At 35.9% G+C, this 27,970-nt stretch overlaps 1 protein-coding gene across 1 annotated transcript; it reads right to left on the bottom strand.

Moving 5' to 3' along the window:
- Positions 1 to 4: 4 nt before the first annotated feature.
- Positions 5 to 27,922, bottom strand: ETHR (ecdysis triggering hormone receptor). Its single transcript, XM_069042383.1, has 6 exons — positions 27,476 to 27,922; positions 21,605 to 22,082; positions 4,719 to 4,899; positions 2,842 to 3,541; positions 2,185 to 2,318; positions 5 to 1,699 (listed from the first exon to the last, which is right to left on the bottom strand). Exons 2-6 carry the CDS (start codon positions 22,017 to 22,019, stop codon positions 916 to 918), a joined length of 2,214 nt encoding a protein of 737 aa, XP_068898484.1. The 5' UTR covers positions 22,020 to 22,082; positions 27,476 to 27,922; the 3' UTR covers positions 5 to 915.
- Positions 27,923 to 27,970: the final 48 nt, after the last annotated feature.

The following is a 27,970-nucleotide window of genomic DNA, read 5'->3' as shown; positions in this document are numbered from 1 at the left end:
AGGAGTAAGAACAAACGAGGGCAATTATTTGAAACACATTTATTTTTTATTAATAAATACAGAAAGGCCGTGTAATAAAAACGAATGGAGTATGTTCCGCAACGACAATTCAGTCGTTGCCATTACACGCTTAGATTTTGATTAAATCCATTTAAAAGCACCCTCACTTTCATCATGCGATGATACTGGAAGTTCCAAATACTGTACAGGGTGAATCTTGTAGAAAATAGAAATAAACTCTTCATAATGTAAAAAATGACAAATATAGTGACCATTACTATCCGACCACCAGATAGAAAATAAAGTTGACAAATTTATCTTCTAGTATTTTTTCCTTTACATAAATATAATTGGTAGCTTTGACCTTGGTCCGCAGGGACGCTGACCTAATTTTTGTACATCTGCAATTACAGTTGCACGCCATAATTAGGTATTATTGCGTTTCATCTGGGAAAATATTTCCGATTTCATATTTACGTGATCTCATTTGACGTTTTTGGCATCTGACACTGAGAAATTTTCTCCAAAACATTAAACAACATTTTTACACTACGAAGTGGACGGATAGTAGTGACCCCAGGTGTACATTGTATATATTCTTTTTCAAAATCTCGAAGACAATTACATTTTTTTAAGAAAAGAGAACATATTGTCGTTGGTGGGCACTCAGTTTAATCGACTTAAACTTGAATCAAGGAAGCAAACAATTACCACAATTTACGGTGTCTTTAGAAAAGTCATCTTGATGTAGTAAACTTGGAGTACCCTGTACTATAGTTACATGTCTATCTTTAACCGTATCAGTTCTTTTGCTTGAACAATAAGTGATTGTACGAAAATATATTATTTGTTGTAGTCTTTTTTCGGATCGTATTGTACGTACTTATTTAAGTAGCGTTATAAACAGTTTCCTACTTAAACATAGATCTCGCCGTTGGAGAATCTCTGCCCGAACGGGGCCCTCACGACGTAAAAGTCTTTACTTTTGCCGTCCCTGCAAACGTCCGCCGCGACCCGTTCCTGACCCGACGACACCTCCTTGATTTCCCTGAGACTGTTTGAACATTTTTTTTCGGAATTTCTTTTGCCACTTTGGGTGAACGAGTCGGAAGTTTGCTGCGAGGAGGTGTGTGTCGACGAGCTCGTGCTCTTCCGCGTGATTTCCCGCTTATCCTTGCGCCTCCTCTTGACAACTTTGACGCCGCACAACTTCAGAAATCCCCCCCTGAACTTCGAACTGATTATATTGTACAGGATCGGATTGACAGCCGAGTTTATGTGAAACATGATTCGCGCGAAATAAAGAATGTTGTAATAACTTTCGAAGCCCAACTCGAAACTCGAACCGGCCGGCGCGACGATTATCCAAAATGTTAGCGCTCTAAACGGCAGCAAACATATAAAAAACGCCAAAACAACGGTTCCTAGCATTAAAATGACTTGCTTACGGTATTTTATGGCACTTTGCGAGGGCATTACGGTCTTGGTACCGGTGATGGTTATCGGGTGGTGCATTAGAGTCTTGGCGATGAGGATGTACACGATTATCAAAATGGCCAGAGGGAATATGAAAAAGACTAGGATCGAGCCCAGGAAGAAAACACAAGGGAGGGTGTCTTCGACTAGACTGAAGCAGACGAACACCGTCGAACCGTCGACGTACTCTTCAGGGCCGTACTGGGTTATTGCCAAGATTGGGCTGCAAAATTCAAACGCAGAATTAGCACCGATTAAGCTGTCGTCGCTTAAATATCGTGAGGCTTCTTCACTGTTCCGAGAAAATCTCTTAAGTTTGCCTTTCGGTTAGTCGCTCGTATTTTTTTCAACTAGATCGTTATTGTTCCGGACAAATTGTTGTAAATCAAACGCACTTGCTGCGGTGGAACTTCAAAGGAAGACTGATTACGAAAATAGTTTGCAGTGAACAAGCCTCGGGAATATGTGACAAGTTGCTTCGAAGCTCGGCGGAGGTGTCAGTTTTTTAAATCAATTAATAGAAGCAACGTGTCAGCATCAGGCAAAGGTAACCATAAGTCCATCACTCCTTACACGAAAATTGATCGATAAAATCAGATGAATAGTTTATGAGGACCTTTGCCGCCTGATTAATACCAATCGTGTTAAAAGGTATGATTGCTTAATTATCAAAGAATGTAAATTATAAATTAACTAAAATATACTTACTCATTAAAAAAGATAATAATGTGTTCGAACTTGATGTGGATATATTCGGAAGGTTGTTTTTTTGTAGGGGTTAGTGTCAGCAACTTCGCGTTTTTATTTGACTCAAGAAAAATGTGAATAGTTGACGTAATGAATCATCTCGAACCGTGAAATAGGTTATTTAGAAGTTTTCCTGTTTACATGCCAGGACTAAGCGTTCCTTGAAATTTATTTTAACGAAAGGATTCATTTTGTCACCCATCTTCCCACATAATTAATAAATACACTGTTTATTAAACACGTACTCTTTGGTTTGATAAATGTACTAATAATAAGGATAAATGCACTTGTCAGATGAAAAATTCAAAGACACCAAAATAAATCATTACAACAAACTGTAAATTTGCTAGAGTGTAAAAATAAATGCACGTTTCTAAAAAAAAAAGTAAACAGACAATTGTGTATCGGGCAAAAATACGGCGCCGGCGGTCGTGCAACCCAAAAAAACAGGCAATGAAAATTATTTCCCACCGAAACAGGCCATATTTCAGAAAAACTTATTAGAATGTCAGCGCGATATATTCGAGAGTGAGGCGCCCCCGTCCGGTGGCAACCTCAACCGTCACTCAAACGTCAAACGTGGCAAATTCAGCGCCGCCTCTGAAAATTTCAGGCCTAAACCGGATGGTGTTTCAGTTCGGAATCGTTGCTCCTGTTGGACTCCGGCGAGTCGTTGAAATTTTTGATGAGGATCGAATTGTTCCTGGGCCTGAAGCAGACGTTGTACTCGTCGCGATTATTCCTGAACGTACTGCTCCGGCACGAATTGGCGGTGGTGCTGAAAGTGCCGTTTCTGGCGCGCTTGAAGTAAAATTTACGATTGGTCTCCGAGCAGATGATAAATCCCGTCCGGAATTTAGAGCTCATTAAGTTATACAAGATCGGGTTAATCGCCGAATTCAAATAGACCATGATTCTGCAAAAGTACAATATGTTGTAATACTTCTCGATCTCCAAGTGGTAGACCTGCTCTTCGGGGACCACGATGATCCACAGTATGAACACGCGGAACGGGATCAGACACAGGAAGAAGCTCAACACCACGGTCCCTAACATTAGAACCACCTGTTTTCTGGCCCGCAACGAAATGTTGTCGATGTGTTTGTTTAAGACTAGCGTTGCTGCGTTCGACATCAGATTCTTGGCGATTATGCAGTACAGGATGAGGAGGATTATCAACGGGATGATGAAGAACAGGAAGATTATACTGAGGAAGTAGAGGGCGGACCAAAATGTATTGGCCAACGTGTGACAAGCTGGTACCTTGGAACCGTCGAAGTAATCAAGTTGCTTGTATTCGGCTATGACAAGCATTGGGCTGGAAATTTAAAACACTGTAACTATCTTTGTCACAATTTCTGCCAACCAAAACCAATCTCAAACCTCTAAGCCAGCTGTATACAGCCACAGAAATTAACACTGTTTCAAGTTACGGACGATACAACCCCACAACCTGAAACCTGCTACAGACGGACATGTTACAGAGCTGGAACGTAGGTGTAGATGCACAAAGTAACTACCTTAATAATTCACACAACGCACCGCAGGTGGCACTATTGTCAAGTTCTTTCGCAACTTTTCTAACACTCGGGAACACAATGTCGGGCCAATTATCATGAGATATACGAGATTCCGGCCAGAGTCAACAGATTTAGCGTCAAATCATTTTGTAATAATTATACAAAATGTGAAAGTTTGTGTGAATTATTAAGATCTGGCTGTGAACGAGAATCAAATATGTTTGTTTAACGAAACAACAAAGAAATTGATTGTTTGTTTGTGAGTGGGAATAAATTTTTCACTAAAAATAGCGTCACATTTTAGCTGCAGTAGCTTGATTGGTAACAACATTGCCAACTCGATTATAACACATGGTAATTATAAATGTAAAATATATTTTTAAACTGAAAGCAAATATCGTTATGTATGTCATTAGTCACATTGCAGCAAATGTTTGTTTGTTTAATTTCCAAATTTGTTATTTTTTCTAACACTTTTAGGTGATCTAGATATCGAGAAAATTGCATCAAAGAACAACACTGAATTTAGAATATCCGATTGTACTTTTTTTTGTGAAATCGTCGAAAACTGAAATCTACGGAAGGAGTTGATAAATTAGATTGAAATTGTTGGGGGCGGCGTAAAAGATTTCAGTCGCCTACTTCCCAGCTCTGTCCTGTATACAGCTAAGATGTACCAGTCATCTAAGGGTTTATACAGAGGTGCTCTAAACATCACAAAGGTTAAAACACAACACAAGGCCACACAAAACAAGGTTAAGGACGTGTCGGAGGTGCTCGTTTCGGATCGAGTTTTGAAGAAATTTGAACTTTTTAATTGAAAGACAATTAATCCCACCACCAATTGTTTAGAGTGTCTTAAATGAGAGTGCGATATGTGGGAACCATAAAACTTGGGGTTTTATGGTTCCCTTCGTTATTTTCTAAACAGGGCCACACAGTGTGCTGGTGCTAAATTCCTCCAACGGTTCTTACCTAGTGAATAAGGCAGCGATGAACCAGGCCAATAAGCAGATAAGGGACGCCCTAGTTTTGGTGCATATGTATCCCGCCTTGAGGGGCTTACATATGGCGTAATAGCGTTCGAAACTGATGGCGAGGATGGTGAGGACCGAGGCATGGGCCACGGTGAGTTCGACAAAGGGCACCGCCTTACCTAAAATCAAAGCATAATTAGTGGGAGTCAGTAGGTGGAGGACGGAGCGGAGAACGGAGGAAAATCGAACGGATTCGCTTGATTTGTTCCGTACTGACGTGTATTTTCGTCTGATTCTTCAGCGGAACGTGGCATTGTATCAATTAACAAAATCTGCAATTAAATAAGACCTAACAACAGAAAGTGGGCGTAATTAAACGTGAATCATTACTACGGTCGAGCTTCGTAAGAACATCGTTCCGACAAAGACCCCGACTTTTATTTCGAATTTAAAATAACCGGAAAAATCGTTTCGATCGGGTGGCGATTCAGGAGTCCGTTGCCATGGCGAATATCTCTCGTGCTTGGGTAGTTTGTGAGTTTTTAATTGATTCAGTTCGGTTTCTTTAATTGGAAATTATTGTGTGTTAAAACATCGATGAAGCGAAAGGAGCTTTGAAATATTATTTGTCGACCGACTAGGTACTTTATTGCTTTACTTTAAACTTTCGTATTTAATTATATTCCGTAATTCTATTCAGACATCAGGTTAAGAAAGTCATAAATTCCAGAGGCGACCTCGAAAAGGAAGAAACATATAAATTACTGACGTAATAAAGAAGCTTGATAAGCTTTGGTGTTGGGAATTTGCACGGATCTTGCGGATCTGAAAATAATTTACCCCAAACTTTATGTACTCCCAGCAAATGTGGATTTTCACCAGTTGGAACTCTTTCTTACTGAAAGACTTAACTTTACCGAAAAATATATGTGTCCATATCTGTCACTACGATTGAGTTCGTTGTAAACTGGATTCGATACTAAAATTGTACAGTACTATACAGGGTGTAATCAAAATACGCGGAAATATTTTAAGCCGTAAACCACCAAGACATTTGAAGAAGATTTGCGATGGCTGAAACTGCGTATTTAAAAATTCAAAATTCACCTAATTCCGGCCCGTGGTCGGCGCTAATGTAGAGCAAACGAAAGTGAAATGGTACAAAATCTACAACGAAAACGATTACCACGCAAGAAATCTGACATTGACACTGAATTGTGTCGAAAAAACGGACAAAACACTTTTAAATTTTGGCGTACCTTATTCACAGTAAATGCTGAAAATGGTGTCCTTGCTCTTTGATGCGTGATACACGCCTGTGCCGTCCGCGCCATTGATACACGGACCCTTTAAAAAACCTCACGATCTTCCCAAATTTGGGTACTAGCTGCCACGGCTCGTCCAGTTAGTTTTTCTACCGAATCTATCGGCTGGCTATAGACCAACTGCCCCCATAAAAAATCACAAGGTCACAAAGATTTAAATCCGGAGATCTTGGCGGTACTTTTGGTTCAACCACCTGCTGGGAACGATCTTGGATGGAAGTTTCCTGTTTCTCTCAACCGTTGTACCGTGGAAGTAAATGTTTTTGAATTAGGTACAACCTTGTCTGGAAACTGTTCCCGGTACAGTATTTGCGCTTGGACCGCGTTGCCACCTGCCGCACCATACCGTACGCGAGCACCATATCCGAATCCGTTAATGACACGTTTCTAGGATTTGGCATTTTAAACGATTTAATATCAAATATATGATTATTAACATACTGCTACACATATTTGTAGAACTGCAACTAATAACTAACCTACGCCAACGCAACCTCTAATAAGAAGATCCTTTTTGTCATACACGAGTGTATGAAGCGTGTAAAAAGCGAAAGTTCGCTTTTTATTTACTATTGCTTTTTTAATTTCTACTATGAAACCAAGACAGTGGCTTGTTCACAATTTATTATTAAAAAAAAGGATATTTTTCCTTTTGACGCGGGAGTATTCAGCACTAACGTGTTTAAATATTTCCGTGTATTTTGATTACAGGCTGTATATTTTTGTACCATATAGACCGTAGAGGGATAGACCTATATACCTACTTAGGACAAATTGACAAAAACGCCCGTTTTTTTAAATATCATATTAACAAATTTTACCTGATGCTCTGCTCGATTACAAGTATTTAATGAATCTTCGGCCTCTTTTAAAAATATTAAAATTTAGTTTTATTTTGGTTCAGTAGGGATACATAAGGTGTTTCACCTAACTTTTTGACCCTGACGAACTTTAAACACAACCACTAATAGATACTTCTTTCCTTTATAACTATAACTTTCATTAGAGAACACATTGGTGGTTGAAATTCAAAAAGGTATATTATTATACTCATGTCACATCGTGAGGAAATTCCTTAACATTGACATAGAACATAAAACACAAAAAAGTCAAAATGTGGGGGCGAGACGCCGGTAATTATGTTGATAAGCACTGCACTATTACTTGATAGTATTATCCGTAATAGTGTATGTACTCCGGCAAAATTGCCGTGCCGCCGGGTGGAGGTGGGATAATTAATGATTTGATATGTAGCATTTTGTGACTACTGATTATTGTGTTGCATACTTTCGGCGTAGGTCTCGGAAAGTTACGTGAAACACCTTGTATAAGACAGAGCCCCATTTGACTAAACAATTCCAAATTTTAGCAATATTTTAACAAATTTTATTTAATGATTCGATCCCTTTTAAAAAGTTACTATTTTAGCTCTATTTTAATAAATGAAAAATACAAAGTTTCAGAATTATTTCGATCATTTTTGCTTAGTTTTCAAGACCATTCAAAACCGCCCTATTGATATTTTTAAGAAACTGAGATGGAAACCCGTTTTTAAGCTTATAATTAGCTAAAATCCCATTGATTTTGCTTAAATTTTAGTGAAGGGGATGTTTCCCTCCCTAGACTGGAGCCATCACAAGTCAACATGGTTTAGTAAAACTACCAAAATTTTAGTTATTTTTAAAAATCATAAAAATTACCATTTTAAATAAAATTATACATTATTATTATATCCGATGAGAAATTAGAATTAGCAAGACGTAAGTAATGAAATGAGAGTTGATACCGTATTCATTTCCCAGTTCCGCGTTGGAATACCGAAGTCAAATGTTTTTTTTTTAATTGCTTTTGTTTATACATATTACATAACCGACGAGTAATTACAGTTAACAAGATGTAAATAGCTCAGTTGGTAAAGGTAAATAAACAATCTTCTACACTACAGGCTGATAAATTGGGTTCCTATCCAATAAAAAACAAGATCTGGTAAAAAATTTAATCTAGTTTTTACTAAAGCGTTTTTACCTTAATTTAATTTAACACTGCTTCCAGAATAATACATATACACTTAGGACCTTGACAAAATACTACATACAAAAAATTCCAACATACATTTCTATAAAATTTTATACATAATTATATTAAATGATTGATGTCTGTCATTTTAAAAATTTAAATACATATGTGAATGTGCACTTTACATCATAATAGCAAATTCTTTATTAATGCTTCCATATCGGAGATTACAAAATTTTGTGGTTAAGCAGTGTATACATAAATGATCATAAAGTCGGTCCTATCGTAGTCACGTATTCATCAACTTCAACATGGTTAAAAAATTGTCTCTAATTTTCCTCCAGGTTTTGGGGCATGGCTATAACAAAGATTTTATTGATTATTGTACTAGATTAAATAAATATCTTGATTAAAGATCAGGATAAATAACATGGTTTAAATATTACTTACAACAGCAAGAAGACGAATCATTATCTTATGTGGAAAATTAAAAAAAACACATGACAATGACCGAATAGGCGATACGTTGGAGGACAGATACTGTTGAAATAAAATGATTTGTGTTTGGTTGTTTTTGCACCGAGCTCATAAAAAATAAAGAAACAATATATAGGTGAGAATTAAAGAAAGGGGGTTGCGAATTGAGGATTCATTGTATGAAAAGCTAAATTAATATTATGTAATAACAAAAACTGCCAGGTATAATTTATTTGATGCGAAGATTTGGACTGAAAAATATGATGTGTATTACCTTGTTTAAATAAATGTGTATGTCATAAATAACACCCCAGTAGCAAAATTTATAAAATGGCGACCACCCTCGACGACCACACTTTTACACTTTACTTTACACTCGTGGATCCAGCGCACAAGGCACACGCACACTATTGGTCATGATTACAGCGTCAATCGAAAATACAAGCTGTTTCAAAAGAAATTGCGCGGTCGAATATCTCAAGTTTAAACACAAAATGAAGCAAATGTTTTCTCTTGTCCACATTTTGGCGTATATAGTTTTTGTTTATCTGCTCCCGGAAGTATGCAACCACCCCTAACTTTTTTTTCAAATGTGAGGGTATATCAAGTGACACCTCGTTTGAAAGGTCACTTCGCAAGGAATATACATAACGCACTATGTATTTGTTTCCTGCTAAAAAATAAAAACCAATTTTATAAGTTGAACACGTTGGAGGTGTACATTTCGTATATTATCGTAACTTTTTTCAAAAGCCTCGATTGCCTTTTAGCTTCTTCCCTTTTGCTGAAGAAACACGTAAAGAGAACAGCATCCCTATTTACCACCCATTAGCCAAAGTACCATAAGCAAGATTGAGGCACAATACGGACAATACCGGAACTTGGGTCATGTAAGGGTTGTATCCAGACAGCGAGAATCCACTGTTGGAGAGGCTACTAAGCTAAACGTGTTATTTAATAACTCTTCAAGAAAAACGAATATTGGAGCCAGTATTCTTGAATGGTAATCTTAATCTAATCTTCATGGAGCAACATATCCTACTTGCTTCATGCCAGCGTTAGAAGAATATGGTACCAAAGGACGGAGCTCCATCCCATTATGCTGTGATCGTTCGTAGATATTTTTCGTCAATCGATGGAAGAAGGGGTCATATTGAATTAAATGACCGGCGAGATTTCCGGGAGCAGATATACAAAAACCATATACCCCAAAAAGGAAAAACGATAATTGACCTGTTTCGGGATTTTTTGTAAAAATCGCCTATATCCAAGTTATGAATTTTATTCCAGTTAAAGTTTCCACACTATATATTTGAAAATATCCATCACGAATTACCAGAATTAAGCTTAATAAAGTAAATTCTTTAGGATACCAAAAACCCTTATCTTAAATCTGGCAATGATGCCAATTAGAATTTCTCATTGATTATAATAATATGTACATACTATTTCATTTATTAAAATATGTCTCTAGTATTTGATGTTTTAAACACAGGGGTAATTTTGTTTAAAAATAACCTAAATAAAATAGGGTAATTTTTGTGATTCTCAAAAAACGGGAATATATTATTTAAAAAATATCGGCTAATTTTATTCAAAAATAGGGGATTTTTGATGTTTAAAACGAGGGTATTTTGTTTAAAAAGGGTCTACAATATTAATTTGTCCTATAATTTTTATGATGCGTAAGAAACGGGGATATATTGTTTAAAATATCAGTTTGTCAATTTTATGATACTTAAGAATGGTCTATTTTGCTGAAAAATAGTCCTAAAATGAATTTGTCCCATCAATTTTTACGATACTAAAATAAAACGGGGGTATTTCAGTTAAAATATTTTATATGTCCTACATAGGCGTATTATAGTAATGTGGTTTAACTGCAAAGCGATGCAGAGTTACAGGGTCTTACAATATCAGCGGTGGTGGCAGTAATCGTACTTTGATGACTCCAAATTCTCGTAAAGTGGTTATAAAGTCGGCAGTTAATATTTGTTCCGCAAATTTAACCACAAACCTTTGAAAATCGCGACAGCTAATCAAAAAACTCTTGCTTTACGTTTATTACAACGAAATAAAAAAAAATATATATAGCTGAAAATCCTTCTCTGAGGAAATGTGGCAGCTGCAAATACTTATTAATATTATTTATAGATTTACAATATACTTGTAAATTTAGTGGTATATGCGAGACGGATTATTTTTATTTTTGCTAATGCATTCTGCACAAGTTGTCTGCAATAAATAAACTTTGTTGGATCATAAACTAACAAGAAATATCTATGTATACAACTGCGAGTATTGAATATTACTACTCTGGTTTAGTACTTTTTTCACAATTTCTGTCTATTTCAATTTTTGTGAATTGTATTACTGACAACATCTGACATATAGTTAAGACAACAAAATACATAATAATAAAAGATACCTATATTAATCATAATTATTCAAATTTAGAAAACCCACATATTTGGCAACTTTAGTTGTGGGCGCTTTGGCGATTTTAACTGTCAAGTGAAGAAAAAGAATTATTGTTTTCTTATTCTAATTCGATACAAAAATTCAATTAACTAATTACAATTTGTCTACATATATTACAGTTATAACAGTCAGAAGTGGCATTCATAAAAAATTGACTACACAAGATGTAGGCGTAGTAATTTATCAAGTATAATTTAAATAATCATATTCAATTTTATTGGCGCCACTCTATATAAATTGATGGCATAGTTGTACCGCGTATATCGGATGTTTTTAGTTAACGATACTGTAAAGATTAATCGTGGAATTTTACTTTAAACTATAAATATTTGTTGATAATCAAAAATAATTTTTTTAACATTTGTGTTTATTTATTTATTCGTAATACGATTCAGAAGTTCCTTTTAGGCTTCCTTAACTGTAAAACATACTTTTACCTTTCAATTTAGATTAAGGTAGCTTATCGACGAATGCTGTAAATTTTTGGGGGAGTGCGGCAGCACGCATTGTTAATTTACTGTTTTTACAGTTACATACTTTAAAATTAAAGTGTTCATACGTTACTTTAATTTAGTGTATGTATGTATTATTTTTCCAATATTTTTTTTTTGATTTTTATTGACTAATAAATAATCATAATCATAATAGAGAAAATAGAAAATACAACCTATCGGGTTGACAGCTCTGTATGTCAAAAAGATTAACATTTGTTATTTCATAAAAATCCGCGAAGTGTAAAATAAAACTTTCGGTCAGCCGGAAAGTCTAATAACTCTAATACAAATGTCGTACGGTAGGTATTTTACAGCGCTAGTGCCTGAAACCTAGTTTTCGCGCGGTAAAATACCTTTGCTGTACTCTAATGAAATAACTATTAATTAAACTGTGTTCTGTTAGTGGTTCATTAGGTAGTTAATCATTCACCAAGTTTAGCTTTCCGAAATACAGGGTGTCCCAAAAATGGCGTACTAACGGTGCACTAGGGTGTAGAAGAGAGTACCGTAAACGTCAGAAAAATGTTTAAAAAATTCTATTGGACTTAATTGCTGATTTGGCGGTCCTTGAAAGTGGCACTTAACAGGAAAATTATTTTGAAATATATGTATTAAATTGTCATGACAGCTACCTCTAATCGTACATATTATCACAAAGTACAAGATTACTCACTACCAATATCTAATCCTACACAATAGTGAATTTAGAAGCTTTGGAAATCGAAAAAAATATTTTAAATCCACTACGGTAACATTGCTAGGTAATGATGTACGAGTACATCTTTGTTTACATTGTATTACCGTTAATAATAAAAATAATAATAATTAATTTTTTTGTCTGAACAATTTTTTCCATATTTTTTTCGTGTACATTTAAACCTCCTGGATACGGTAGTAAGTAGTTAGTACGCCATTTTTGGGACACCCTGTATGTAGTTAATAAAATCATACTGAATTACATTTTACTAATAAATGCGCTCATCATCTTCAAAATATTAGATTAGAGTTTGAGATATTTTATGCTTGGTCAGTCACCTTACATTACATTCTTTATAGCAATCAATCAAGCCTCTTTGAGAATAAGTTTACATTATCCTCGCATCAGGTTAATATTAGAATAGCTTGAATTTATCGTTAGATGAAGTTTTTACAATCCGTATAAAAACAAAAATTAAAATTGATTAAATAGCTAGTGAATTTATGAACCTAGAATCTCAAAAATAATGTAAATAAAATCGACAGTTGAACTGTTACTGATCGAGCTATCATTAATCAAAAAAATTTAGGAATTAATTTATTGTTTGGGTCAATTTTAAACAAGCGAATTGTCTTAGTTCTTGTATTTGTACCCAAAAATCTTCCGAGCAGCGAGAGGAGAATGAACAAATAATATTCCACACTGCGTAAATTATTATTTTTGTCGAGTTGTGTGAGGTCGCGCATTATTTGGTAGAAACCGGGAGTTTGAAATGGCATCAATTAATTCTAGTTACGATTCCAAACTTCTTGCAATAACAACAGAGACGATATGTTTGTTTTAAAACGTTGGTTGCTGCATAAATTACGAATAATTCATTCAAACTGATGATTTATTTAAACACTTAATCATTTCACTACTTCCAGCAGCAGAATTGTCTTGTTGCCAAATTATGCTGGGTCGAAAAAAGTACATCTTTATCAACGTTGAGCTTAATTTACAAACGTACAAAACGTAAAAGACCGGAACCGAATTTTTTGCATGATTCCGACTGATTAATTCGGGGTAAAAAATTTTCAAAATATATGAGAGCCGCCTCGGATAAACTTCCCAGACAATAAAATTTCTCGGAAGCAATCCTGCACCTATTTAGCCTCGACTTTAATTAAAATATCTGAAAATTGCCGTTATTAATTTAGTTAAATTGAGTGGAAATTACATTATAACTTTAATTTTGTGTACGACGTTAAATCGTCCTGTATCTCGTGTTTGACGCAGCGAAAAGTTTTTCAGCCGACGCAGACGTCATAACTTCGTATACAGCATCCACCGTATCGACGATATATCGAGAAAAAATCCCCATAATGACCTCCAGCGGAAATTCCCTCCTCCCTAATGCACTTGATGTGTTTCGACAAGGTCACTTCGATTTGCGCTATGGACGTTCACCCCAATTACTTGCCGACGTAAAAGACATAATATCGTCGTCATCTATAACAACAAAAGTGCTCGGAATAATTTTTATTTGACTTTTATAGGTCCGGCTGAATTTTGGGCGGGTTCCCCTCGAATTAATAAAAAAGTTGGATCCGAGTTGTTCGCATCCCCCTATCATCCGATTTCAGATAATTACTCTTCCAGCGACCGCCTCTCATTTTAATTATATCAAGAGCGAAAATAATAAAAAGTCTGCCATCGAAAACGTCTCGGAGTTGTGTACAAATTAGGCAAGATGGTTACGTTTGGAATTCGCAACGTCCTACACTTTCCACGTCACGTACCTTATGCAATATTGAATAGGTAGTACCGGTGGTACCCTGCATTCGAAGCAAGATAAATATACGGACACGTGAACCACGCGACGTGCGTAACCAGACCTAAAATACCATTCAAGCTGCCATAAAGCTTGTTTCACTTCGTAATTAAATCATTACACCTATTTAACGTCAGCAACGTGACTAATTGGGCGGGAAACCGAGTCGACAGGTCAAGTTTCGACTTGTTTGTTTATTAATGAAAATCCATTGTGCGAAGGCGAAATTTCCTATCGTACTCGCACGCCCTACAAGTAAAAGCTTTCACTCGATTCTCGGCATCGTTTGCGTTTTATCGGCAACTTTCTATTCCGCACGACGATATTTTCGTACTTATATGGGCACCTGGTGCTGTCAAAATTATGAGTACGTTTTAATTAGGCGTCAGGCGCCTGAAAGGGCTTAAAAGGATTCCGCAATTCGGCTCTCATTAGCCAGATCCGGTCGACTGTCGCCTTATTAAATTAAGATTGGTGATTTACGATTTTTTAGTAGCTCGCTACTTACTTTATCACTCGCCTGTTTTATTACGAGTAATTGATTCCGATGGATGGATATTGACAGATCGTAATAGTTAAGCAAATAAAGTCTCGTGTTATTTAGCTCTATAAATAACACGGCAAACGGTTCGATTTAGCATCCGTTCGGTCTCTTTTGATAGCCGCCACCTAGTATTTTTTTTGGTGGAGGCGTAGGCCCCACGCCGATAAATAATTCACACTATTTACCTACTGAATTAATGAAATTCCGGTTATTGTAGTGGCCCTGTCGTACTCATAATTTTTGGGTAAATGCCAATATCTGAGATTGTTCCCCCCGATCTAGGTTAAAATACCTTGGTGTTGTTATAATAAAGCGACACTTTAGTGCTGCTGGCGCAATATTTTTTCGGTGAAGTGTTATTGACGTTACACCTACGCGCTGCATGTTTTCCGAAATGTACAATTTGGACAGATTAGATAATGCAGTTGGACGCTTTCCGCATACAAATTATTTCGACAATAATCTGATAAATGCCGCATTTCTATACAGGAAACGGCCTTTGTGACGCGTCCAACATGCAGCCAAGTCAACTACACTGGCACGTGTGATTTATTTTACACGTGTGCGTCTATGCTATCCTCTATTATCACCATAGTCAAATTTATTTACGAACTGTGCGAACCCGTAAACACCAAACTGTCTTCTATTTCCCGTGTTTTTTTCACAACTCGGCTAAATTTCAGCTCCAGATACGCTGTGATACTGTGCGTTTTACGGCGGTCCATATTAGGAAGCTTAAATGTACCTGCTTATTCGCTTATTTACGGTATTTCGTGACTATCAACGTTGCTTTACAGTCCACTAAATATGATTTAATGCTCAAAATTACGTTCGTGCATATACAAACCCGCCGATCATTTGACTGTATTGTGTTTTCTATTGAAAACTACATTGTGACCTATTTCCCTGAAATTTGAAGAATTACGCAGTTAAACCGATTTTGTTTAATATAAATAAATATCTACCTACGTCGCGTTTACTTCTTATTCATTTTCAGGCAGAATTAGCCTGTTTTATTAAATTAGTCGAAGAGGGAGGTATTTTTGTTCCGACAAGATTCCGTTTAAGCGTTTCCTTATCAAAGTATAAAAACCACAACGATAATATTCACAGGTACGAAAATATCTCGTCTTCTTTTGTGCATTTTTATTGACGATTCCCACGGCTGCAACAATTTCTGGCGTCAGTTAATTGTCTGCATTATCTGGCCACAAAGCTCGCAAATTTTCAGAATGTGTTGCCATTACAGATTATTTGTTTATTCAGTAACACGTTTCTTGGTTTTGTGGACGAGTTGCATCATATATTTAGTGCAATCGGGAAAATGTGTACGTCTGGCTTGTACATGAAAACCGTTGTACATTTTTTTTTTCAAAAAAAATTAAAAAAAAACGTAAATTGTTTGCTACTCAAAAGTTCCACAGAACAGTGATTTTTCAAATCGTCTTGAAATTTTGGAACGAATTAACTTGTTACGAAACATTTTGTAAAATGAAAATGATAATAAAAAATTATACAGACAAATCTTAATTCTGTAGACATTATTTTCTTTTTCTTTTTTTAAATAATTGTTGGAATGTTTATTTCGCAAAAACAAACTGATCACAACACGTGATTAAACAGTATTTACTAAAATTTAACACACTGGAAATGTAGAAAAAAAGTAGATTAGAATTAATGCAGATGCACATAATACAGGATGTAACAGAATTTTGCACTAGGTCGACAGTTCAACACTTCATCTCTTGTTGACCAATGAAAAAGGCATTTATCAGAACATCCGTCTTACAGTCCAGATGTGGCACCTGATGATTTCTTTTTGTTTTTGATTAAAGAACAAGATGCGTGGTTGGCGATTGTCCAATTCGGAACAAACCATTGAGAGTTTTAAAAATATTAAACATCTGAAGTAAGTCAGAAAGAGTGAAATTCTTGTGTTGATGAGTGGTCCCCTGGATGCATAAATACGAGGGGAGATCTTTATATTATCTACGGACGGAAACAAGTGACGATCGCAAATTTTTGCCGTCAAGTTGCTGTGACATTTTGATGACCAAATCTGATTCACATCCAAAGAGTTTTGTTGCTTTTGTGTAGCTTTAACTAACAAAAAATGAGTGAAATTTAGTTAGAACATAGAAGCGTAATCAAATTCTCGACAAGGGAAATAAATGGGCCCAAAGTCTGTATGGGAAGATGCGGCGTCATATTTTACAATAAAATTTTGGTTCAAACAATGTCGATGGGGGAAATCAATTCAAGAAGACCCAGGATGCGGAAAGCGTGTTGAAGCAAGAACCACTGAAAACATCAAGAAAGTTGAGGTTTTGGTCTTAGCAGATTGAAGAATAAGAGTTTCAATGATTGCCAAAGAAGTTGGAATATTGGAAGCTACAGCATTAAAAGTTTTGCATGAAGATTTAGGAATCAATAAGGTGTCAGCACGTTGGATTCTAAAATTGCTTAATCCCGAACAAAAACTGTGTCGGCAAGACATTTATGAAGAAATCTTGGGGGGTTTTGGCTGACGACGAAGAGCTTTTTTCGAAAATTATAGCAGGTGGTGAAACGTGGGTGTATCACTGGAATCCACCGACAAAATGAGAATCCACACAAGGGATCCCCACCATCAAAAAGGCCAAGAACCCAGAATTCATCAGGAAAGCTGATGGCGACGGTGTTTTGGGATATGGAAGGAATCTTACTGATGAATGCATGAAAAAAGGCTCTACAATAACAGGACAAGTTTATAACAATCACAAACATACAGCAAAAAAGACTCACAACTCTGATAAAATGATTATACTGCTTCATGACAATTGCAGAGTTCATAAAGCTCGCCAAATCCGTGAAGTCATTGACAAGTGCGACTTTGTAAATGGAACATCCACCCTACAGTCCAGATTTGGGTGTGAGTGACTATTATCTCTTTCCTAAATTAAAAAACCACTTGAGGGGATGTCGTTTTTCTTCCGATGAATACCTGAAAGAAACGGTGGAACAAGTTTTTGAGGACTTATCAAATCATAGCTTTATTGGAAAAATGTTGGAATATAGCTATTTAATGGCTATTTATACAAGTAAATATAAGGCAAATAAGTTACGAAAGAAATGTTTAGCCACGAGAGCTTGCTCGAGTGGGCGAATTTTTCTTGATAGATGCTTATTACAAGGAATTATATGACTTCAATAACTGGAAACAAGAAAATGATGTTTCTGGGGTAAACGGAGACTTACTTCTTTAACGCCAAAAAAGAGTTGTTTTAATTTTAATTCTAATTTAATGTATTATGATTATTTTTTGACGTTCGATAAACTGTTCAATTCTCTCTAAACTGTTTAATTTTATAAAAAAAGTTTAAGTATGGGTTGATAAGTCCACTAGTGTTTTATAGACCGCATAATATATTCAAAATCGGCATTATTATGACTTCATAATAAACAGGTGTTGGATAAAATATATAACGGTTAATGGACCATATGTTGAAAAATAAAATATTACATTTTCCCCAACTCTTTCCCTTCATAGCATATAAAACTCTCCCCTCGTATATTAAACAGAATGGTAAACGTATTGAAGAACAAAAACATTTTCTGAAAGAGAAAAAATGAAGCACATGTATTTTAAGGATTTAATAAAAATGTTTGCACTGTTGAATTTCTATCTGAACGTCGATTCACCTTGCAAAAAACCCATTACGATATTATTTATCAGAATTGTAGGGCAAAATAATTAGTATTACTGCTTTTTGCTTGATATTGTACATATACAGCGGCAAGCAATAAATATTGGTCATCAGCACGATAGGTCATCAGTGTCATTCTTCGACTCAATGGAAAGTGTTCTAGTGTAAAACGGGCATAACCTACAACATGTTGTACGACATTAATTGTCTCACATTTTATTGATAAAATGAAACGTAGATGTATTGGAACAAAACCAATGAAATTATTTTTATTTTATTAATATCGACGTTGACTTTGAACAATTTAAAAAAAAAACTCTTGATAATAATTCAACGTATCATTTGCATTTTGTTGACAGGAATTTTTTTTTTATGACAATACCTAGAAATTTTAAAATGGCATATTGTCGACCAAAACTTGTTGCTCGCAACTGACATCGATAGTCATTATATTCTCTTTGTCACATTTTATTAATGAAATGGAAGAATGAAACGTAAGACGTATTGGAACAAAATCGATGACATTGTTTTTACTTTATAAAATGTGACGTTGGTGCCACGATTTTGAACAATTTAACACAAACTCTTAACAATTCACTGTATTATTGAAATTTTATTGGCATTGAACGTCTCAAGCAGAGAAAAATTTTAGTTTGTGACAATACCTCGAAATTTTAAAATGACATTGACGACAAAAATTCCTTGTTCCCGACTGTACGTAACGTCCTATTTTCGACGAAATGACAAGACGGCGAACTCCTTGAGTCTCTTTGCTCCATATTGAAGACCTGACGTACAGTCCTGATTCGCAAAAAGATCACGTACGTACATAAGTAGACCGGAGGTGTAAAAACACTAAATATGATAGAACTGTTTCGTGACTTCATATTGGAATTTGGTCAGACCTAACCTAAAGAAAGTAACCTACGGATCACGTGACGTAGTAAGTGTCACAGCACGAGCACCGATTGGTTAATTGTCACGTGTCACGGACCGAAACACAATTAAAATAAGTTTCATGGACGAAACTATTAAATCGATGTTCCATTTAAAAATCGAGTCGTGTTATTGTGACCGTATTTATATCTTTTTCCATTTGATGTTAAATTGTTTTTTTATTTAGATGTCCCGAATCCGCGGAAAAAACAAGATGTATTTTTCATTTTTCAAGGATTCTCGGAAATAAATTCATAAATCACTTGAACATTACACAAAAATCACTGAAGTGACATCCTGATTCTGGATAAACATAGCTCCGGTGAATTCAGACTACTTTTGAAAACACAGGAATTCGTGTTTTTCTCAGGCGACACAAAAGAGCGTAAACAGACAATAATGCTGTCTGTCTATAACAGTGCGGTCTAATTTTGTCCGGAAGTTGTTCAACAACTGATAAATTTTGCCTGTCAATGCGAGAGACACCATAAAATGTACCTCGTAAGTCATCACAGACTTAAACCGTAACTCAGTAAGAAAATGTGACCCGACTTAGACTTAGATGATGGCGAGAGATTATTTGATTCGTTTCGAATTTACGAGATAGGGATCAAAAACTGTTTTTCCCGCTGTTGTTCGCCATAACAGGTGAACTTTTCGACGGCATAGATCAGGCCAAGAAACGGCGACATTCCTGGATATTTACCACATGCTTGACGGACGTTATCACAAAAAGGCAGATGCTAATACCGAGTGGCGCGTTGTGAGCCTAGCAGGTGGTCTGCCCTGCTATTACCTTTTGCAACGGAATAGTTTCACCTGAAATGGAAGAGTGTCTGCACTTCTTCAGGTTCCCCGACAGTTGAAGTGCAACGCACGCCGAAATAATTACAGTGTGGGTGTGCTCCGCCACTCCAATAACGTCTTCAAGTGACATTATTTAAGTTTCTTACGATCCCATGCCGGCTCCCGGGCTTGTATTAAACTCCATAAGGCAGGGATAAGCGATAAGGCTACCACGATATACATTATTAACCAACTAAAGGCCGTCTGCGATAAATAACAAATTATCTCTGGGCCATTATGGAGGTCTCTTAATCTAGTTAAAATCAGATTCCAGAAGCCATTTGCCTCCACGAATCATCCAACTTTTAATTTATTTTAATTCAGCAGACACGTTTCACCCTCCCGATTAAACAAACATATAAAATAAATTTATATTTGTTTATTTTGCCCCAAGGTGCACTCAACGTCCTACTTAGCCGAAGGGCGTTGCATTCGATCAATCAATATTTATTTGCACTCGGTCGAAGTAGGTGAAGAAAAACAATTGAGATATAGTTGTTACTACCAATCGCGTGTAATGATGGGATTCAATTGCTTTCAACGCCCACTTAAAAAGCTTGTTGATTTTAAACAGTTCCACAACTCGATTCGCGAACATTTAGCCGGTTTTATTGTCTTGCAAATTTTTCCTCCGAACGACTTTTATTGCAGCATTAACGGGAGCGATCGCGTATTTCTGGAGCTGTCAGCACCTTTGTGCATCGCAGAACTAATAATTTTTGTACGGTGGGCCATGTGAACGACTGCTCCAGAAGTTTTTTAATGTTTTGCATTATGAAAGCGATTATAAAGTAAGAGGTTTCTGTTGGAGTCCTTTATGTAAAAAGCCGTCTTCAAAGTTATTAAAGTACTGTCTCCCCATTGTGAAACCCTACGGAGCTCGCATGCTGCTTAGTACAGAGGTTTCAGGGAAATGGGGTTTAAACTGAAGTGTAAATAATTGTAAACAGGTCGGCGTGTCAGTTTCTCGGGGATTTTCAGATATAATTACAAAGTGGTCGGTGTTCCTTTAAAGCGTCCCAATATCAACTTCTCAATAACTTTCCGGAAATCTTATCCAGGTCAAAGTTTTAGATTGGTTTTTTCCGAGTCGGCTGCGGTGTATGAGTGGAGCTTTTTCCTTTGATAAAGTCGCGTCGAAAATTACCTTATTCCTGGCGTTATCAGAGCCGATAACGAAATTATGGCGATTTGAAATTTACGCCGCTTAAGTGAAAAGAGTATCCGGCGCCAGACAATGCCACCACCTATCATTTTGCCTACATTTTAGATAGCTGTTGGCAGTTTATCGTTCTGGGTCGCGTTTTACATAAAAAAATACACGGTCGCGCAGATATATTCGAATTTTCCAATAAATGCAATAAATAGATTGGGAACGCGAGTTACATGGCGAAAGGACGATAACGGTGTAAAAGATCGCTCCGTCTGGATCCCATCCAGTCCAACCTTTAATTTGCCTAATGGCAAAGTATAAAAAGAATTCGATTCGCGAATTTTCAATTAGGCCGCACAATAAAATCCATCATAAGTAATAAAATCGAATTCTGTTTATCTTCGATGTATACTCACACATCTCCTTCCCAAGGACCCAAGTCTCGGGACGGGAATTAACTTCGACGAGGACGGTCGGCGTGCAAACCAGTAGCACCATTAAATCAGCAACACTTAAGTTTACTAAAAATATATTCGTGCTGTTCCTCATATCCTTAGTTTTAAAAATAACGATAGGCACCATTACATTACCGATTACACCCAAACACATAATAATTATACAAAAAACCATCGAAGTTGTCCGTATGTAGTTGGGGAACACTGATGAGGACGTCTCGTTCAAGTTCGAAACGTTTGACGTGTTGTACAGGTCTATGGTTGACGAGGGGGTGTAAAGATAGTTCGAAGTGCTAATGTTAAACTCTATCAGGGGCGTCGAATTGAACGATGTCGTTGATGTGGTCGTCGTCGGGGCGAATTTTGTCGAAATCATATCATAGTAGGCTGGGGGGTGGCACCGTCAATTTTCACTACTGTCAGCCTCCATTGTCAACTCCTGGAAATAATCATTAGTCAATAGTTTTGGCAATATTTAACAACGGATGCAACACACACCACACATCCGGTTAGAATCATCGCGCTAATCCTAATCGTAACTAAAAAATATTATATATAAATGTCAAACCATAATTCAACTTAAGAAGAATAAAATATAAAGCTTTGTAAAATTGTTGAAAGAAAATATCGGGTGTTCATTGAAATTTCCTGTCAAAGCTCGCGTTGAAGAATCGATTGTGAACGTCCCACTTGTCAGTCTCCAGAGCAGCTGATCCGTGATTCTTAATCCGTGGTGCGTTCACAATCGACTCTTCAACCCCAACTTTGACGGGAAATATTAAGGAACACCCGATCACGCGATACAAAAGCGCGGACATATTTTAGTAACGATATTTTTTTTTACGTTCCAAAAATATAAAACGTTATCGATATACAGGTCCCTAAAAAAGAAGACGAGTCCATAACTCCCATATTTATTGGAGGATTTTATTTATTTATACACCAAATTAAATGGCTGTAAAAGGGCCTAATAAATTCATGTATAGCCCTAAGGACTTCAAGGTTATACTGTCAAAAAAAATTTTCAAATACGAACACAGAATGTTTTTTAGTAATTCTGATAAGAGATTTTTAATTCTGAAAACAACAATGTATCACAAGTAACACTTACATACCAAAAATACAAAGAAAAAGTAAAAAAAACGCTACTATCGTTTATGCTCAAACTGCCCTCTGCGAAATCCTATATGTTATTATTTGTCATTTGTTTTTCCAGCTAACATAATTTGCTTATTATGCATTTTAATATCGTGCGTGCATTTAAATTTATCCTCAAAGTAGGCGTTGAAGAATCGATTGTGAACGTACTATACGGATAAAGGGTCACATATCAGCTGTTTAAATCTACGTTTTTACACGAGTGGTGCGTTCTCGATCGACTCTCCAACGCCAACTTTGAGGATAAATTTAAATAAACGTACGATAGCTTCTCGCTTGATGCTCTTCATTTGTTTCAAAAGGTGGTGTTATTTTTTTAATTTTTTTTTTCTTTTTTGAGGTTATACTTGTGATACATTGTCTTCAGAATAAAAATCTATATCAGAATTATTTAAAAAAAGTATGTATTCGCATAAACTACATATTTAAAGGTTTAGCCTTTGAAACCTTAGGCCCTTGGTGCAAAGAAACAATAGATTTCATTAATGTCATCGGAGACCGACTTATCGCGGAATCAGGGGATTCAAAATCTAAGAAATTCCTTTTTGAGAGGATTTCCCTTGCCATTCAACGTGGAAACGCTGCAAGCATTCGGGGCACTTTTCCAGATTCCGCATTATTATCGGAAATTTTCGCATTGTAAATTAAAAATGTTATTTTATGTTAAATTTTAATATTATGTATTCGCATTTGAATTTTTTTTTTTTGACAGTTTAACCTTGAAGTGCTTGGGGTTTTACGTGAATTTAGTAGACCATTTTGTAGCTTATTCACAACCATTTAATTTGGTGTATAGATACTTAAAATCCTCCGATAAATAAGGGAGCTATGGAGTCGTCTTTTTTTGGGACACCTGTATGTATTTTCTAGTTTTTAAGATATAAACATCATGACAGAAATAATTATTACTTAGGTTAATAATTTTTCAAAAAATTCTCTAGGGAGATTTCATTATGATTCAAATAAAAACTGAAAATTTGGGAAATTTTATACGTTTATTAAAATTACAATTTCAAAAATGAAACCGCAGCATTTGTTGCTTCAGTAATTTTTTCAGGCTCTTCTGCAGAAAACGTTCGACATCTTTTACCATAAACAAACTTGTCAACATAAATTTTCACGGTTGCCAAGGAATTTTTCAAATTTATTTGGCTTCTATTAATTTTAAAATTAGTCAACTTCAATTAAAATGTCAATAAATTAGGTTCTAAAAAACTACTTTTTTGTGTGTCGTGAAAAAATCGAGAATGTCATTTTTCCTCGGTGAGACAATTCATAAAAAAATCATGCGTTTCTCTCCCTAGATGTATCGGGTGTTCATTTAAATTTATCCTCAAAATAGGCATTGAAGAGTCGATTGTGAACGCACCACGGATTATAAACCACAGATCAGCTGTTTAAATTTAACATCACTTTTTGCGTTTTTACGTTTTTACTCTGCCGTGGTGCGTTCATAACGCCAACTTTGAGGATAATTTAAATGAACACCTGATATAACAGATTATTAAAACTTAATTGTTCGATTAGTAAAAAACTGTTTTACTTCGTTATAACCAACCGGGCTATCTGTCAATGTGTGAATCGAGTCGCGAAAGAATCTTGGCACAGTTTCGCTTTTCAGGAATGAAGTACTGAAATGTGAAGATTTTGGTTAACAGACCGTGACACATAAGTTCACAAATTATTCATCTACGCCGTCACGGAGTAATCGTACGCCGCTGATCTTTGGCATAATCGTTTGTTAAATTATGGGTGTTTCCGGCTGACAAGAATCAAAGAATGCATTCAATTCCCTCAATCGATTATTTTAGAATCAGGGGCTGACACCGCTTGCGTTTTATCAGTTAGTGGGGAGCCGGTGCAATTCAATAATCCAGAAATGATCCCTTTGCCTAAATATTTTTTACATTTCCGGTCAACCGGAAGAATAATTTAAAAAGTAATTATGTCATCTGAAATTGACATTCATTCGTTTCTCCTGAGGGAATCGCTATCTTTGACAGAAAAGAGATCACAGTGTTGATAATTCAACTCTAGATGATCTGTTTGGCAATGTATGAAACTCTTTGATTTATTAGAGGAACTTTGTGAGTTGTGAAGAGATCGCAGAAGTGGCGTTTTCTCGAGTTAGATAGACGACAGAGTTTCCTTTATTGTTGAATGGCTCATCACTCCTTGACTAAACCATAATTTGTCACTTGAAAAACCTCCAGGCATACATTTGCGTTATTTCGAGGGGTGCAGCTGATAAACGCTTAACAGGCTTTCAACAGATATTTGATTAAAATCAGATTATATTCGGGCCTCAGCAAAGTACCTCGCCCCTAACTTTGATGCCATTAATTTTGAAAGAATGCGACAAGTGCCGTTCGGGAACAGGAGATACATTTCAAAAAAATTAATTATGCTGTGCGCCAGTTATGACCATTCTAAATTATAACCCGAGAGAAAGAGGAATACCAATTAAAACAATATTAGTGTACAGTTCGACGTAAATTTGGTTTGTTTTGACTAATTCAGTCCATTATTTTTAGTTATGTGTTACTGAAGCAATTATATTTCTCATAAAAACGATTAAACACGGTAATACGGCGAATCTTGGCAAACACAATCGAACGAATGGAATTTTATGAGCTTGGGCTTGTTTCCGTCGAGTGTTTAAAATCAAATAAATTTTTGAAGCGAACCATATTAAATATTTCTTCTCGGCGAGCTCACTACATCTGGATACAGAATTTATGAAAAATGTTATTTCTCGTAGATCCAGTCTTAATTTTAAAAAAGTTTTGTATACAAAAACTAAAACCAAATAGATGAGACGAGTAGAAGTTTGGTAAAATTAAAACTTTTGATGCAATTTTTAAGAGAACTTTATCTTGATAAGCAAATCCGCGCAGACAATCTTCGGTGAAAATCTCACTTGTTCGTGTTAACATGGAAAGCTGAACGAGAATAAAAAGTTTTTCCAGATTATTGCCTATGTATCCGCTCTCTTGGGACAAACTACATAATTCGTTTTCTTTAATAAAACATTTTTTTTTTAAATTAAAAAGGATCCTATTTTTATTCCAAATTCCTTTTTTCATAAGGCAATTAAACTGTACAAGCTTTTAAATATTCGTTTAAGCGAAAACTTAATACTTCGCAATTTTTACACGTAGATAATCTAAATAATGTTCAGAAAAAAATTAATAAGAGTTAATTTCTTTATTCAAATTAACAAGCTCGTCCGTTTTACGTATTCAGCGATTAAAAATAGAAATTGTTGAGGACGAAAAATGTAATGGATATTTTGGTATTTTTAGGAAAGCTACAAAGTAATTATTTTGTAGTTTTGATTTAATTGATTTTAATTAAGAGTAGTTTTGATGTAGAATCATTTTAATTAACTTTGCGCAGATAATAAATTAGATGAGGATGAAATAAGCAGATGAGATATGTCTTGTTTAATTTAAAATTTAGAGAGCAAATAAATCGCTTCGTGCATTTACGTCCCGGGTATTAAATTTGTACAAAATATTTAATACAGAAACGGCGAGATTATTATTTTTTATTTGATTCTTGACGCAAACAGAATGTCTTTTGTGTTTGTTCTTTTTGTAACAAATAAATGAAAACCTGAGATTTGTGATACGACTGAATCTGAACCAACGAATGATTTTCGTTTGTTAATAAAATTTTTTGTACAGGAATTTCCAAGACGATGGTTCATTTAACTGAAATTTATCTTTGGAAATTCGTCACTGAAGACGTGTTAACACGCAACGTCCACAAGAGGCGCCCATGGACATTAATTTTCGAGATATCGCCGAAAAGCGACGATCTGAATTTTTTCCTTTATCAAGAGTCGTTCTTTTCGACGAATTTCAATTACCGCTAAATCGCCAACGGAATTAAATACACCGCACGAATATTTACATTAATACCCAATTATTTCGTAAAATTCACCAATTAACAAAGATTTTACGAAGGTCTGAATTCTCGCGTGGGCTAGTCGTATGTAGGGCACATTAAAGAATGATTATGCAACAGAGCTAACAAAATTACTCGAATTTAAAAAAATCGTGGGGCACACCAAGGCGTCTATTTATTTTACTTTGCTTATTTCTATTGTGCTTTGTTTATTTAATTTTTTCTCGGAGAGTGATTCATAAGTCTCGCAACTTTACTTGTTGTTTTTTGAAGAAAGTGCACGGTGGAGAAATGGTGATGGATTTTTATTCGGTGTTGTCGACTGACGATTATTAATGCGGGAAAATCTGGATTAAGTTTTCAACGTGTCGGGAAGTATGGAGATAAATCAAGCTGCACCCGATCATCGTTTTGAATGGATCTAAGTTTTATGTGCACCCTCCAAGTTCATCCTTATTTCATCCTGGTTTATGGCAGGAAATGAAAACGACAGATATTATTCACAAATGGTGCATGACGACGTGTGGGCCCCGTTTTTCCGAATGCGACGAGAAGTACAAATCCGAAAGTTAAATTTGTTTGACAGGTACTTATGTAAAGCTTGTTGTATCTCATCAGCTTAACATCGTTTCGCGAGTAATAAAGTTTTGACATCTTCTCGTAATATTTTCGTATGCGGTGACGTCTGAAAAACTGCCACCGGCGAAGAAAAGGGGAAATCGGTTTTTCTTTTTTTGTTAAAGATTGGATGCTAGTACTTACTCAGGGTATTTTCGCGCTGGGGAGAATCGCTGGTGGTGATTTCATGGCAGCAAATCCTTCTTCAGTGCTCCCCCTAAACTTTCATCGACGCCTTTTTCATTGCACGTTTCACAGTAATCTCCCGACAAACATAAACAAACACCTCGTTCATATTTTCGGCTCTTTCACGTGTCATTTCACCGAATTATTTCGACAACTGTTGCGAAACTGTCTCCGGCTTATTTGTTGTTGGGAGAATTTTCGTGTGTCATCCTTCCACGGTAAAATTTGATTTTTTTTTAAACTCGTTCGATGTTTAATTTGCACCCCACAAGTCGCTTGACGGAACGGTTGTTGGCGTCGCCGATGGTTCATGCGACATCCGAGGGTGTAGTAAAATTTTCACCGACTCTTACAAAGTGTTATGTTGACGGCTTTTGAAAACAGACTGGCAAAGAGCATGGGTAGCGCGACGAAGCGCCGGTTTCATTCACCCAAGATACTACCTATATAGAT

This window comes from Tenebrio molitor, chromosome 3 (genome assembly GCF_963966145.1).
Source record: "Tenebrio molitor chromosome 3, icTenMoli1.1, whole genome shotgun sequence".
In the NCBI taxonomy this organism is placed as follows: Eukaryota; Metazoa; Arthropoda; class Insecta; order Coleoptera; family Tenebrionidae; genus Tenebrio; species Tenebrio molitor.
This window is presented reverse-complemented; position numbering and strand designations above follow the sequence as displayed.